The 15,455-nt window shown below is 41.4% G+C and overlaps 1 protein-coding gene across 2 annotated transcripts in view; it reads left to right on the forward strand.

Annotated features, from left to right (window-relative positions):
• The window catches only part of SESN3 (sestrin 3), a 243,646-nt gene that overhangs the window by 113,344 nt on the left and 114,847 nt on the right, over nt 1–15,455 (forward strand). Inside the window, exon 2 of one of the 2 annotated variants that reach the window (XM_053708601.1) lies at nt 1,451–1,513. The exons of the other annotated variant lie outside the window; for it this stretch is intronic. Coding sequence (XP_053564576.1) covers nt 1,451–1,513 — 63 coding nt within the window. The remainder of the gene's footprint in view (nt 1–1,450; nt 1,514–15,455) is intronic. 2 annotated transcript variants of the gene reach the window in all.

Here is a 15,455-nt window from a genome sequence, read left to right on the forward strand (position 1 = left end):
CAGATACACATACACTACATATCATACACTTATACATGCAGATACACACTATATAGCATACACTTATAAATGCAGATACACACACACTACATAGCATACACTTATACATGCAGATACACACACACTACATAGCATACACTTACACATGCAGATACACACACACTACATAGCATACACTTACACATGCAGATACACACACACACACACACACTACATAGCATACACTTATACAGGCAGATACACAGACACTACATAGTATACACTTATACATGCAGATACACACACACTACATAGTATACACTTATACATGCAGATACACACACATTACATAGCATACACTTATACATGCAGATACACAGCCACTACATAGTATACACTTATACATGCAGACACACACACACTACATAGCATACACTTATACATGCAGGCATACACTTATACATGCAGATACACACTTATACATACAGATACACACACACAGTTATGGATACAGATAGACACACACACTACATCACATATGGGTATCTGTAATTCATTGTATGTGGTCCTGGGGTTGGCAAGCACATTAGCTGGCAGTCTGCGGCTGCCACTGTTCGTTACCCTGGTATTAGCATTGCTCATTGGATAAAACTGAAGGCATGTTACTATTATCATCAGGAGTTAGACATCATCACTACCAGAGGTAGGTTAGAGAGGTCACCATTACCCGTGGTCAGAGTGTATACAGCCTTCTTACTCCTACTTAACCCACACACCATTCCTTTTCCACAGGGAATCTAACAGGTATATAACCATGTGAGAGCAAAGCCAGCTGCTTCTGAATATGGGCCCAATAGAATTTAATTTTTTAATGCCTAGGGCAAATCGGGACAGATGGCTAGCAACCCGGAACAGGGGGATAGACCCCTAAAATCGGGACTATCCCGCGAAAATCGGGACAGTTGGGGGGTATGTATATGTATATGTATATATATGTATATATATATATATATATATATATATGTGTATATATATATATATATATACACATGATGTAGCAACAATAGTATGTCTAAAGAGCAAAGGACATATATAAGATAACTTATTGCAATCACTAGAGTGTCAATCATATGCCTGTTGTAAAATGTGTGTTTTAGTAAATCTTCACAAAATTAAATTATTTTTCTAGATGTGAAATAGCAGATGTTCAACATAGTTAATTACTGTAGTGCTGCATGTGACTACCGCAGTTTTACATGAATTTCATATTTTTATTTACTTTCTTTTAATATAAAATAATTCTCCTCCCTGTCAATCATTACACCAAAAAACTACACTCTGGCCGCTGCAGTAATTGTAAGACATAATTAGGTCTTAAATCTAGTAGACTAATTTAGTAACTAATTAGAATATTAATATCGACCCTTTATTTTCTTAATTTTTATAAGTCATTCTGTCCATTTTATTTTAGGATAAGAAAATCCTAATTCCTCAACCTGCAAGAGGACCAAGTGCCTTTATACCTGAAAAAGAGGTAAATATATTAACGATTAGATGTAAGGTTACTATATATATATATATATATATATATATATATATATATATATATATATATATATATATTATGTATATATATATTATGTATTACTTTTTATTCAGTTGTGTGTTATATATATATATATATATATATATATGTGTGTGTATATATATATATATATATATATATATATACACACAACTGAATAAAATGTAAGTATGCATTAGTTTTGGTAATTTAGCATGATTAAAATTATTTTCCTTATTGTTATTACCTTATAAACAAGGTATAATATTTAGATCATGTTTTTCTAACTCCAGACCCTATAACCCACTAACCTGCCAGATATTTAGGACTATGTTGGATGAGTGGTAATATCTACTGTGTGATATCATATTATTAGCCTGTTGTAGGGAAACCATGATATATGTTGATAATGTAGGATCATAAGTTTCTTCTCATGTCTAAACAGAATTAAACCTTATAACATATAATCAAATGAGGTATTTTGCCCATTCACCATTAACGAGGTAAAATATAACATATAATCTGATTCCTTGATCAGTTTTAATAAGAGTAAACATTTGGATTTGGTTTGAGTAGAAATGGAATGTGGATTCTATGAAAAACTGAGTTTGTTGCCAGCGTCTATCTTTCGCCTTATCCACCTTGTCTTCCTTTAAGGGAGAAATGAGATAAGTGTGAGCAGAAGAGGCTTCAGCTACAGTCACTAGTATGTTAAGGGTTGTACACAGAAACGTTTTGGAGGTCATAAACAGCAAAAAATATAATGTACAAAATAATAAGGTAACCAGATTTCCCAGATCCTATTTCAGGACACCTCAGACCCTTATTCGGAACACCTCATAAATGTTGAGAAGGTATTACAAAAAAAGACATACAAAAAAAACAGTCGACATTTTTTAGTTTATACAGGCATAGGAAAATAGTGTATCTACAAGTACTACAGCCCCAAACACATATCGCCCTCCTCTGTATACCAGCACATACCATAGCTGTAAGTGCTACAGCCCCAAACACATATCACCGGCTTCTTTATGCCAGCATGTGCCGTAGCTGTAAGTTCTCCAGCCTCAAAAACATATTTCCTGCCTCTTTGGGCTCAATTTATCAAGCTGTTCGCCCCCAAATGGTTCACTGCTCTTTGGTGGAGAATTTAAATCTCCCCGGTCTCATCTGCTGCTCCTGCCTGCGTGTGATTGGCTGTGCACAGGGCAGTGTTGTACGCATGTGCAATGGTGAATTCCGGCAGCGGATTGCTGCTTGTCACAGGAGAGCTGGTCGAGGACAGGGGAGAATATACAGTGGGGCAAAAAAGTATTTAGTCAGCCACCAATTGTGCAAGTTCTCCCACTTAAGAAGATGAGAGAGGCCTGTAATTTTCATCATAGGTATACCTCAACTATGAGAGACAAAACGTGGAAACAAATCCAGACAATCACATTGTCTGATTTGGAAAGAATTTATTTGCATATTATGGTGGAAAATAAGTATTTGGTCACCTACAAAAAAGCAAGATTTCTGGCTCTCACAGACCTGTATCTTCTTCTTTAAGAGGCTCCTCTGTCCTCCACTCGTTACCTGTATTAATGCCGCCTGTTTGAACTTGTTATCAGTATAAAAGACACCTGTCCACAACCTCAAACAGTCACACTCCAAACTCCACTATGGTGAAGACCAAAGAGCTGTCGAAGGACACCAGAAACAAAATTGTAGACCTGCACCAGGCTGGGAAGACTGAATCAGCAATAGGCAAGCAGCTTGGTGTGAAGAAATCAACTGTGGGAGCAAAAATTAGAAAATGGAAGACATACACGACATACATCTGGGGCTCCATGCAAGATCTCACCCCGTGGGGTCAAAATGATCACAAGAACGGTGAGCAAACATCCCAGAACCACACGGGGGGGACCTAGTGAATGACCTGCAGAGAGCTGGGACCAACGTAACAAAGGCTACCATTAGTAAGACACTACGCCGCCAGGGACTAAGATCCTGCAGTGCCAGACGTGTCCCCCTGCTTAAGCCAGTACATGTCCGGGCCCATCTGAAGTATGCTAGAGAGCATTTGGATGATCCAGAAGCGGATTGGGAGAATGTCATATGGTCAGATGAAACTAAAGTAGAACTGTTTGGTAGAAACCCAACTCGTCGTGTTTGGAGGCGAGAGAATGCTGAGTTGCAACCAAAGAACACCATACCTACTGTGAAGCATGGGGGTGGCAACATCATGCTTTGGGGCTGTTTCTCTGCAAAGGGAACAGGACGACTGATCCGTGTACATGAAAGAATGAATGGGGCCATGTATCGTGAGATTTTGAGTGCAAACCTCCTTCCATCAGCAAGGGCATTGAAGATGAAACGTGGCTGGGTCTTTCAGCATGGCAATGATCCCAAACACACCTCCCGGGCAACGAAGGAGTGGCTTCGTAAGAAGCATTTCAAGGTCCTGGAGTGGCCTAGCCAGTCTCCAGATCTCAACCCCATAGAAAACCTTTGGAGGGAGTTGAAAGTCTGTGTTGCCCAGCGACAGCCCGAAAACATCATTGCTCTAGAGGAGATCTGCATGCAGGAATGGGCCAACATACCAGCAACAGTGTGTGACAACCATGTGAAGACTTACAGAAAACGTTTGACCTCTGTCATTGCCAACAAAGGATATATAACAAAGTATTGAGATGAACTTTTGATATTAACCAAATACTTATTTTCCACCATAATTTGCAAATAAATTCTTTCCAAATCAGACAATGTGATTGTCTGGATTTGTTTCCACATTTTGTCTCTTATAGTTGAGGTATACCTATGATGACAATTACAGGCCTCTCTCATCTTCTTAAGTGGGAGAACTTGCACAATTGGTTGCTGACTAAATACTTTTTGCCCCACTGTATACACCCCTGTGCGCCCTAGCTTGATAAATCAAGCTCTTTATGCCAGCACATGCCATAGCTGTAAGTGTCCCAGCCTCAAACACATATTTCCTTCTTAATATGAGGAGAGTCCATGGCTTAATTCCTTACTTGTGGGAAATACTGATCCTGGCCACCAGGTGGAGGCAAAGACACCCCAGCCAAAGGCTTAAATACCTCCCCCACTCCCCTCATCTCTCAGTCATGCTTTGCCTTTCATCACAGGAGGTTGGCAGAGAAGTGTCAGAAGATATGGAGTAGTTCCTTTTGGAGGGTTTCTAACCTTCGCAATGGGACTGGAGTTTTAAGTAGTTTTGTCAGCCTCTCAGTGAGAGCATTTACGAATGTTAGAGTCTGAAGATGCAGGAAGAGTCTTTCTGCGAACCCATCTAGACTCGTATTAACAGCTCCTTAAGCAATCAGTGTTGACGAGTTTCACTGCCTGCTTTTTTCACAAGTCCATGTTAGGAGCGATGCTACAAGACTGTAAAACTTGAGAGGCTGTGTTTCTGTTCCACGGTAAGATTGTTTCATTATTTATACACATATGATAACGCAAGAAGATAGGGTCACAGTGTGACTCCTTTTATCTGTATGGAATCAAGGGTTAATATCTCCTGAAGGGGATTATTGAACAGGGGGGATGTTTTTTCACATAATTTACATATTGTGTTTATGCTGCAACATGTGTGAGATGTGGCTCAGACAGATGTTGGAACGCACAGGTTTTAATTTCGTTTTGATAAGCTGTGCAGCCTTTTAGGCTTGCGCACTTTTAGCTATAGCAGGGGCGGTCCTGCATGGTGCACCACGTGACCGGGTGTGGTCACACTGATTCTTCTTTCTGACTGTGCAGTGTTCTGGAGATGAAGCGGTTTCTCTCTTGGGCCTGGGTCATAGGAAGTGGTGAGTGCCCCCGCCATTGGGGGTATAAAGGTGCCATTTATCTTGTCTATTGTCCTTTTTTATAAGCGCAAGTTATGGAGGACTCTGATGCGTTAGAAGGCACTTTCTCTCTACCTAAATCTAATACCTGTCTATATTGTGAGGAGGCCATGGTGTACCCACCTGCTCAATTATGTTCCATATGCCTTGATAAAGTAATTTCATCTAAGAAAGCTAATATGCTTAGTACTACTGAGCCGTCCACCTCTGAGGAGTCTCCATCCTGTGAGGTGCGTACCCTACAGTCATCTCCTAGTGCACATGCAGCTTCCCGTAGCACTCATAATCCTCCACGTGGAGGGGCCCTTTTACTGCCAGACTTTACTGAACAGTTACAGACGGCAGTGTCTGCGGCCATTAGTGCTTTACCTTGCCCTGCTAAGCGCAAGCGAAAGGTTAAATATTGCTATCCTTCCCAGGGGTCATCTACTACTTCATTGGATTTATCGGATACTAGATTATTCGCTGATGAAGACACCTCTGATACTTCGGAGGATGTTCTTTCTGGGTCAGAATCTGCTGCCTCTAAACCTCCAGCTGCAGAGGAACCAGACTTTAGATTTAGGATTAAACACTTACGTTTTCTGCTAAAGGAGGTGTTGGCTACTTTAGAGGTTCCAGAACCTAAATTACCTGAGTAACCCTGTATTCCTAAATTGGATAAGGTTTACGAGGACAGGGTTGTACCACAGACTTTCCCGGTTCCCGTAAAGATGGTGAATATTATTAAGAATGAATGGGAAATACTTGGATCTTCTTTTTCTTCTTCTTTTAAGAAATTATTCCCGGTTCCGGACTCTCAATTGGAGTTATGGGGTTCCATTCCTAAGGTGGACGGCGCTATCTCCATGCTTGCTAAGCTCACTACTATCCCGTTTTAGGATAGTTCGTTGTTTAAGGAGCCCATGGATAAGAAGCTGGAAACTCTGTTAAGAAAGATGTTTCAACATAAAGGATATTTATTTCAACCAGCAGCGTCTGTTGCTGCTGTTGCTGGAGCGACGACCAACTGATGCGACTCCTTATCTGAATTGATCAAGGTGGAAGGTCCCCTTGTAGCGATACAGGAAAGAAACAAGGCCTTAAGGTAGCTAATTCTTTTATTTGTGATGCAAATATGCAGATTATTTGCCTGAATGCTAAGGCTTCAGGTTTTTCTGTGCTAGCCCGTAGGGCACTCTGGCTGAAGTCTTGGTCGGCAGGCATGACTTTGAAGTCTAGACTTCTTTCCCTTCCATTTAAGGGTAAAATTCTCTTTGGTCCAGGCCTAGACTCAATCATATCCATGGTTACTGGAGGCAAGGGTTCTTTTTAGCGCAGGATAAGAAGAACAAACCTAAGGTACAAGGTCCTAGTTTTTGCTCCTTTCGTTCGGACAAATCCCAACATCAGCAGCCCTCTACGAAGCCCAAACAGTCTGAGGGAATTTGGAAACCTGCTCAGTCCTGGAATAAATCCAAGCAGAACAAGAAGCCTGCTGAGCCAAAGTCGGCATGAAGGGGCAGCCCCTGATCCAGCCTTGGATCTGGTAGGGGGCAGATTATCTCTATTTTCGGAAGCTTGGTTTGGGGACGTGCAAGACCCGTGGGTACTGGAGGTCATCGCTCAGGGATACAGGATAGGCTTCAAGTCTCATCCTCCCAGGGGCAGATTCCTTATATCAAACCTGTCTTCAAGGCCAGAAAAGATAGAAGCTTTTCTAGGATGTGTGAGAGATCTATCCACCCTGAGGGTCATTGTACCAGTACCTCCAGCAGAGAGAGGTCTGGGATACTACTCGAACCTTTTTTTTTTTGGTACCGAAGAAGGAGGGTACTTTTTGTCTGATTCTGGACCTAAAGTGCTTAAACACATTCCTGGCTGTCCCCTCGTTCAAGATGGAGACAATAAGGTCCATTCTTTCCTTAGTCCAGGAAGGACAATTCATGACAACGATAGACCTGAAGGATGCCTACCTTCACGTCCCTATCCACAAGGAACACTTCAAGTTCCTAAGATTTGCATTCCTGGACCAGCACTTCCAGGTTATTGCACTTCTGTTTGGTCTAGCTACTGCTCCAAGAGTTTTTACGAAGGTTCTAGGGGCTCTGCTCACTGTGGCCAGAACCAGAGTGATTGCAGTGGCGCTGTACTTAGACGATATTTTGGTTCAAGCACCGTCCTGTCGTCAGGCAGAGGACCATTCGAAAGCCCTTCTTTCTCTTCTTCGATCCCATGGATGGAAGATAAACTTAGAAAAGGGTTCTCTTATTCCCTGTACCAGGGTGGATTTCCTGGGTACAATAATACACTCCATCTCCATGAGGATATTTCTTACAGACCAGAGACGTTACAAGCTAACTTTCAATTGTCTTGCCCTCCAGACCTCCTTCAGGCCATCTGTGGCTCGGTGTATGGAGGTAATTTGACTCATGGTGTCCTGCATGGACATCATCCCCTTTGCCAGATTCCATCTCAGACCTCTTCAGCTGTGCATGCTGAGACAGTGAAACGGCAATCATTCAGATCTGTCTCAACAGATTTCTCTGGACAACTGGTCGAGAGAATCGCTCTCCTGGTGGCTCTGTCCAGATCACCTGTCCTAAGGGACATCCTTCTTGAGACTTTCCTGGGAGATTGTAACTATGGACATCTCACAGGATACCAATCGGACAATATAACATTGGTGGCTTACATCAACCATCAGGGGGCCCACAACTGCTCGCTGTCAGCGATCCACATTCTGGATGTGGACAACTGGGAAGCGGATTTCCTCAGCAGACAAGCTTTTCATATAGGGGAATAGTCTGTTTGCGGAGATTTGCAGCAGATGGGGACACCAGAGAGAGATCTCATGGCGTCCCGGCTAAATTCCAAGCTACCCATATATGGGTTGTGGTCCAGGGATCCTCAGGCAGAGCTAATAGATGCATTAGCAGTGCCTTGTAGGTTCAGTCTGATCTACATTTTCCCGTCATTACCACTTCTACCTTGTGTAGTGGCCCGCATCAAGCAAGAGCAAGCATCAATGATTCTAATTGTTCCATTGTGGCCTCGGAGGATGTGGTTCACGGATCTGGTGGGGATGTCCTCATCTCCTCCATGGAGGTTACCTTGTCGCAGGGATCTGCTGGAACAAGGTCCTTTTGTTCATCAAAATCTAGATTTCTGAGGCTGACTGCGTGGAGATTGAACACTTAGTCCTAGCCAAGAAAGGTTTTTCTAAGAGAGTGATTGATACTCTCATTCAAGCTTGTAAGCCAGTTACTCGTTGCATCTATCATAAGGTGTAGAGGACCTACGTATTCTGGTGTGAAGAGCGTGGATTTTCCTGGCATAAGGTCAGGGTTTCCAGTATTCTTTCTTTTCTCCAGGATGGTCTGGAGAAGGGCCTTTCAGCTAGCTCCCTTAAGGGACAGATTTTGGCCTTATCTGTTTTACTACACAAGAGGCGCGCTGAGCTTCTAGACGTCCAGTCTTTTGTTCAAGCTCTGACTAAAATCAGGCCTGTATTTCGATCTAGCGCTCCTCCTTGGAGTTTAAATCTTGTTCTCAAGGTTTTGCAGAAGGCTCTGTTTGAGCCTATGCACGGACTTGACATTAAACTACTGTCTTGGAAGGGTCTCTTTCTACTGGCTATTGCTTTGGCACGCAGAGATGGCTGCCTTGCAATGTGAGCCCCCTTACCTAGTTTTCCATGCTGATAAGGCTGTTCTTCCAACTGGGTTAGGTTTATTCTTCCTAAGGTTGTTTCAGATCATAACATCAACCAGGAGATTATCGTTCCTAACCCTTATTCTTCAAAGGAGCGGTTACTTCATAATTTGTATGTGGTTCGGGGCATGAAGTTCTATCTTCAAGCTACTAAGGAGTTTAGACAGACTTTTTCTTTGTTTGTTGTCTATTCTAGGAAGCGTAAGGGGCAGAAAGCCTCGGCCACTTCCTTATCTTTTTGGTAGAGGAGCATTATTCGCTTAGCATATGAAACAGCAGGACATAAGCCTCCTCAGAGGATTAAGGCTCATTCAACTAGAGCAGTGGCTTCCTCTTGGGCCTTCAAGAATGAGGCTTCTATGGAGCAGATTTGTAGGGTGGCCACCTGGTCCTCCTTACTTACCTTTTCAAAATTTTACAAATTTGAAGTTTTTGCTTCGGCTGAAGCATCTTTTGGGAGAAAGGGTTTTGCAGGCTGTGGTGTCCTCAGAATAGGGCCTGCCTCTCCTTTTTTACCATTCCGTTTTCATTCACTGTCCTCTAGAGCTTGGGTATATGTTTCCCACAAGTAAGGAATGAAGCTGTGGACTCTCCTCATATTAAGAAAGAAAAAAAAAATTATGCTTACCAGATAATTTTGTTTCCTTTTGTATGAGGAGAGTCCACACCCCCCGCCCGTTTTCTTCGTTGGGCGGACCAAAATTTTTTGTTTTGTTCTGGCACCATTTATACCCTGATATTTCTCCTACTGTTCCTTGTTCCCTCGGCAGAATGATTGGGGGGGGATGAGGGGATTGGGGGAGGTATTGGCTGGGGTGTCTTTGCCTCGTCCTGGTGGCCAGGTTCAGTATTTCCCACAAGTAAGGAATGAAGCTGTAGACTCTCCTCATACAGAAGGAAAGGAAATTATCTGGTAAACTGCCTCTATATGCCAGCCCATGCTGTAGCTGAAAGTGCCCTAGCCTCAAACACATATCACCCGCCTTTATATGCCAGCCCATGCTGTAAATGTACCTTTATATTTGATTTAAGTTAAAGGATATTGATATATTAACACATACTTAATTTATGTGTGAAACCATATTATGATTAAGGCAGATTAACTGACATGCTTCCTGTGCTGCATGACTTGAAAATTAAATATGACATCTAGCATGCAGTCAGATGATCTTGCGGCAAGTGACGTTGGTTTTTGTCATTTACACACTGGAACAAAGGACAGGAAACCCATTCAGCAAATTCAGGTGACTCTGACAGCACACGTCCGGAAGAAGCCTTTTCAAGAGGTGAAACGATCGTTGGCAATTATTTCTAACTTAGTGTCCACTACTGGTTCATGCTGAACTTTCCTTGTAGGTATTACCTATAGCGCCTGCTTATTTATCAAATATCTTTTTTTTTTTTTTCAGAGATGTATTTTAAATTCTAGTTTTATCGAATGCAAATGCATGCAGTCTTTGGAAATATTAGACAACAAGTAATAAAGAAATCAAGTTATAAAGAGAACACACACACATATTATTATAATTTTTATATATACACAGTGGCAAGAAAATGTGAAACCTTTAGAAATGACTGCATTTATGTATAAATTTGTCTTAAAATTGTGTTTGATGTTTATCTAAGTTACAGTTATCAACAAATACAGTACAACAAATACAATCTGTTTTTACTAAAAAATACAAATAATTGTATTGTTCTTTTACTTATTGAATATATCATTTAAATATTCACAGTATAGGTTAGAAAAAGTAAATGAAATTCTAGGTTAATGACTTCAACAAAAGCTAATTAGATTTGGAAATTGACAAACCTGGGGCGCGATCCGATATACGGCGCAGGTTTTGGCGCAAGCGTGGAAACCTGCGCTGCCCGTAGTTTCAGCTCGCACAGCGAGCTATCTCATATACAGCGCCGGCAGTTGCTAAAGTGCCGTAAGTCTTACAAACTAGCGATGTCCAGAAATCTGCGTAAGTACAAATTTCTGGAGTCGCCAGTGACTTACGGCACTTTAGAAACTGCCACCGCCTAAAAAAACTGACTAAACTACTAATTCTCCCGTTACTGTCTAACACGCCTCCCAAACATAGCCGAGACGTATACCCCTCTATCCGCAATCCCCCCTCTCACTGCTAACAATAAATGTATTAACCCCTAAACTGCCGCTCCCGGACCCCGCTGCCACCTATATTAACTGTATTACCCCCTAATCTGAGCCCCCTACACCGCCGCCACCTATATTATATATATTAACCCCTAATCTAATCCCCTACACCGCCGCCAGCTATATTAAATGTCTAACCCCCTAATGTGAGCCCCTACCCCGCCGCCACCTACATTAACTATATTACCCCCTAATATGATCCCCCTACACCGCCGCCAGCTATATTAAATGTCTAACCCCCTAATATGAGCCACTACCCCGCTGCCACCTACATTAAAATGATTACCCCCTAATGTGAGCCCCTACCCCGCCGCCACCTACATTAACTATATTGCCCCCTAATATGATCCCCCTACACCGCCGCCACCTATATTAAAATTATTAACCCCTAATCTAATCCCCTTACCCCGCCGCCACCTATATTAAAATTATCAACCCCTAATCTAATCTCCCTACACCGCCACCACCTATATTAAATATATTAACCACTAAACCTAAGTCTAACCCTAACACCCCCAACTTAATTATTATTAAAATAAATCTAAATAATATTAACTAAATTATTCCTATTTAAATCTAAATACTTACCTATAAAATAAACCCTAAGATAGCTACAATATAATTAATAATTACATTGTAGCTATGTTAGGGTTTATATTTATTTTACAGGTAACTTGGTATTTATTTTAACTAGGTACAATAGCTATTAAATAGTTAATAACTATTTAATAGCTACCTAGTTAAAATAATTACAAAATTACCTGTAAAATAAATCCTAACCTAAGTTACAAATACACCTATACTATCAATAAATTAATTAATTAAATCAACTACAATTATCTACACTAAAATATAATTAAATACACTAAACTATATTACAAAAAAAACCAAACACTAAATTACAAAAAATAAAAAAAGATTACAAGAATTTTAAGCTAATTACACCTAATCTAAGCCCCCTAATAAAATAACAAAGCCCCCCAAAATAAAAAAATGTCCCTACCCTAAACTAAATTACAAAAGTAATCAGCTCTATTACCAGCCCTTAAAAAGGCCTTTTGTGAGGCATTGCCCCAAAGTAATCAGCTCTTTTACCTGTAAAAAAAAAAAAGAACAACCCCCCCCATTACAACCCACCACCCACACACCCCTACTCTAAATAAAACCCACCCTATCCCCCTTAAAAAAACTAAGTTTAACCCCCAAGTGGTCCTTACCTGTCCTGAAGACCGGCGGAGAAGGTCCTGTTCCAGGCGGAGAAGTCTTCTTCCAGGCGGCGGAGGAGTTGAAGACCGATGACCGCGGAGCTGAAGACCGTCCTCTCTGGAACTGAAGACCGGCGATGCAGGAACGGAAGATCGGCGACGCTGGAACTGAAGACCAGAGCCATGGAGCGTGGAGGATCCTCTTCATACGTTCGCCACCGTACACTGAATAGGAATTCAAGGTACGCGATTAAAAATGGCATCCCTTGAATTCCTATTCAGTGTACGGCGGCGATCGTATGAAGAGGATCCTCCACGCTCCATGGCTCCGCGGTCTTCAGTTCCAGCGTCGCCGATCTTCCGTTCCTGCATCGCCGGTCTTCAGTTCCAGAGAGGACGGTCTTCAGCTCCGCTGTCATCGGTCTTCAACTCCTCCGCTCCGTGCCAGCTGGTTCCTGGAAGAAGAAGAGGTCGCCGCCTGGAAGAAGACTTCTCCGCCTGGAACAGGACCTTCTCCGCCGGTCTTCAGGACAGGTAAGGACCACTTGGGGGTTAAACTTAGTTTTTTTAAGGGGGATAGGGTGGGTTTTATTTAGAGTAGGGGTGTGTGGGTGGTGGGTTGTAATGGGGGGGGTTGTTCTTTTTTTTTTTTACAGGTAAAAGAGCTGATTACTTTGGGGCAATGCCTCACAAAAGGCCCTTTTAAGGGCTGGTAATAGAGCTGATTACTTTTGTAATTTAGTTTAGGGTAGGGACATTTTTTTATTTTTGGGGGCCTTGTTATTTTATTAGGGGGCTTAGATAAGGTGTAATTAGCTTAAAATTCTTGTAATCTTTTTTTTTTTTTTTTTTGTAATTTAGTGTTTGTTTGTTTTTGTAATATAGTTTAGTGTATTTAATTATATTTTAGTTTAGATAATTGTAGTTTATTTAATTTATTGATAGTGTAGTGTTAGGTGTATTTGTAACTTAGGTTAGGATTTATTTTACAGGTAATTTGATAATTATTTTAACTAGGTAGCTATTAAATAGTTATTAACTATTTAATAGCTATTGTACCTAGTTAAAATAAATACCAAGTTACCTGTAAAATAAATATAAACCCTAAAATAGCTACAATGTAATTATTAATTATATTGTAGCTATCTTAGGGTTCATTTTATAGGTAAGTATTTAGATTTAAATAGGAATAATTTAGTTAATATTATTAATATTATTTAGATTTATTTTAATAATTATTAAGTTAGGGGGTGTTAGGGTTAGACTTAGGTTTAGTGGTTAATATATTTAATATAGTTGGCGGCGGGGTAGGGGGATTAGATTAGGGGTTAATATATTTAATATATGTGGCGGCGGGGTAGGGGGATTAGATTAGGGGGTAATATAGTTAATGTAGGCGGCGGCTGGGTAGGGGCTCACATTAGGGGGTAATCATTTTAATGTAGGTGGCAAGGTAGGGGCTCACATTAGGGGGTTATCATTTTAATGTAGGTGGCGGCGGGGTAGGGGGATTAGATTAGGGGTTAATTTTAATATAGGTGGCAGCGGGGTAGGGGGCTCACATTAGGGGGTAATGTAGTTAAAATAGGTGGCGGCGGCAGAGTAGGGGGCTCACATTAGGGGTTAATAATTTTAATATAGGTGGCAGCAGTGTAGGGGGATCACATTAGGGGGTTAGACATTTAATGTAGCTGGCGGCGGGGTCCGGGAGCGGCGGTTTAGGGGTTAACCACTTTATTGGGGATTGCGGTTGACAGGTAGATAGACATTGCGCATGCGTTAGGTGTTAGGTTTTATTTTGCAGGCAGTTTAGGGAGTTACGGGGCTCCAATACTCAGCGTAAGGCTTACTACGCCTGCAATTTGTATCAAGGTGAAAATGGAGTAAGATTTCTCCATTTTCGCCACGTAAGTCCTTACACTGTATTGGATACCAAACTGCGCGGGTTTGGTATACCTGTCTATGGGCCAAAAAACTACGGCCGAAGGCAGAAATATACGAGCGTAACTTCTATGTTACGCCGTATATGTGATACCAAACCCGCGCAAAATTTGGCGTCGCCGACTTTTGTGGGCGACGCTGCATATCGGATCTGGCCTCTGATGTCCAATTAATGAAACGAGATTGGAGGTGTGGGTTAGAGCTACTTTGACTTATAAAAAGCACTCAAACATTTTGAGTTTGCTATTCACAAGATGCATATTTTGATGTGAATCACGGTGTCCTGAACTCTCAGAAGACCTGAGACCAAGAATCACTGCGTTGCATAAAGCTGGAAAGGGTTAAAAAGTTATCTCAAAGAGCTTAGATATTCATCTTTCCACTGTTGGACAAATTGTCTAGAAACAGAGACGATTTAGCACTGTGGCAACTCTTCCTAGAAGTGGCCGTCCAACTAAGATGACTCAAAGGGCACACCAAACGATTCTTAAAGAGGTAAAAAAGAGTGGCAGCTAAAAACTTGAAGATATCATTGGAACTGGTTAACATCTCTGTTCATGAGTCTACTATATGGAAAACATTGAACAGGCATGGTGTCCATTGCAGGACACCACAAAAAAAGCCGCTGGTTTCCCCAAAAAACTTTTCTGCACGCCTGAAGTTTGCCAAGGACCAGCATAACACCCCACAACGCCACCTCTCTGACTATCTTGTTTCTAAGTTCTTATTTCAGTTCTTTTGACAGACTGGCATTTTAGCCAATCAGTGCTCACGGGAGTGAGCACAATGTTATATGGCACACATGAACTATCGCTGTCTTGCTGTGAAATTTTTAAAAAATGCACAGATATAAGAGATGGCCTTCAAGGGCTTAGAAATTAGCATATGGGCCTACCTAGGTTTAGCTTTCAACAAAGAATACCAAGAGTACAAAGCAAATTTGAGGATCTGAATCATGAAAGTATAATTTTGATTAGATCCCTTAAGCCCTAGATACCCCCAAGAACATTTAAAAGGCATATGCCTTCTCTTTCAAACAGTGTGTGTCATGAGGATGT

This window comes from Bombina bombina, chromosome 3, assembly GCF_027579735.1.
Source record: "Bombina bombina isolate aBomBom1 chromosome 3, aBomBom1.pri, whole genome shotgun sequence".
Classification (NCBI taxonomy): domain Eukaryota; kingdom Metazoa; phylum Chordata; class Amphibia; order Anura; family Bombinatoridae; genus Bombina; species Bombina bombina.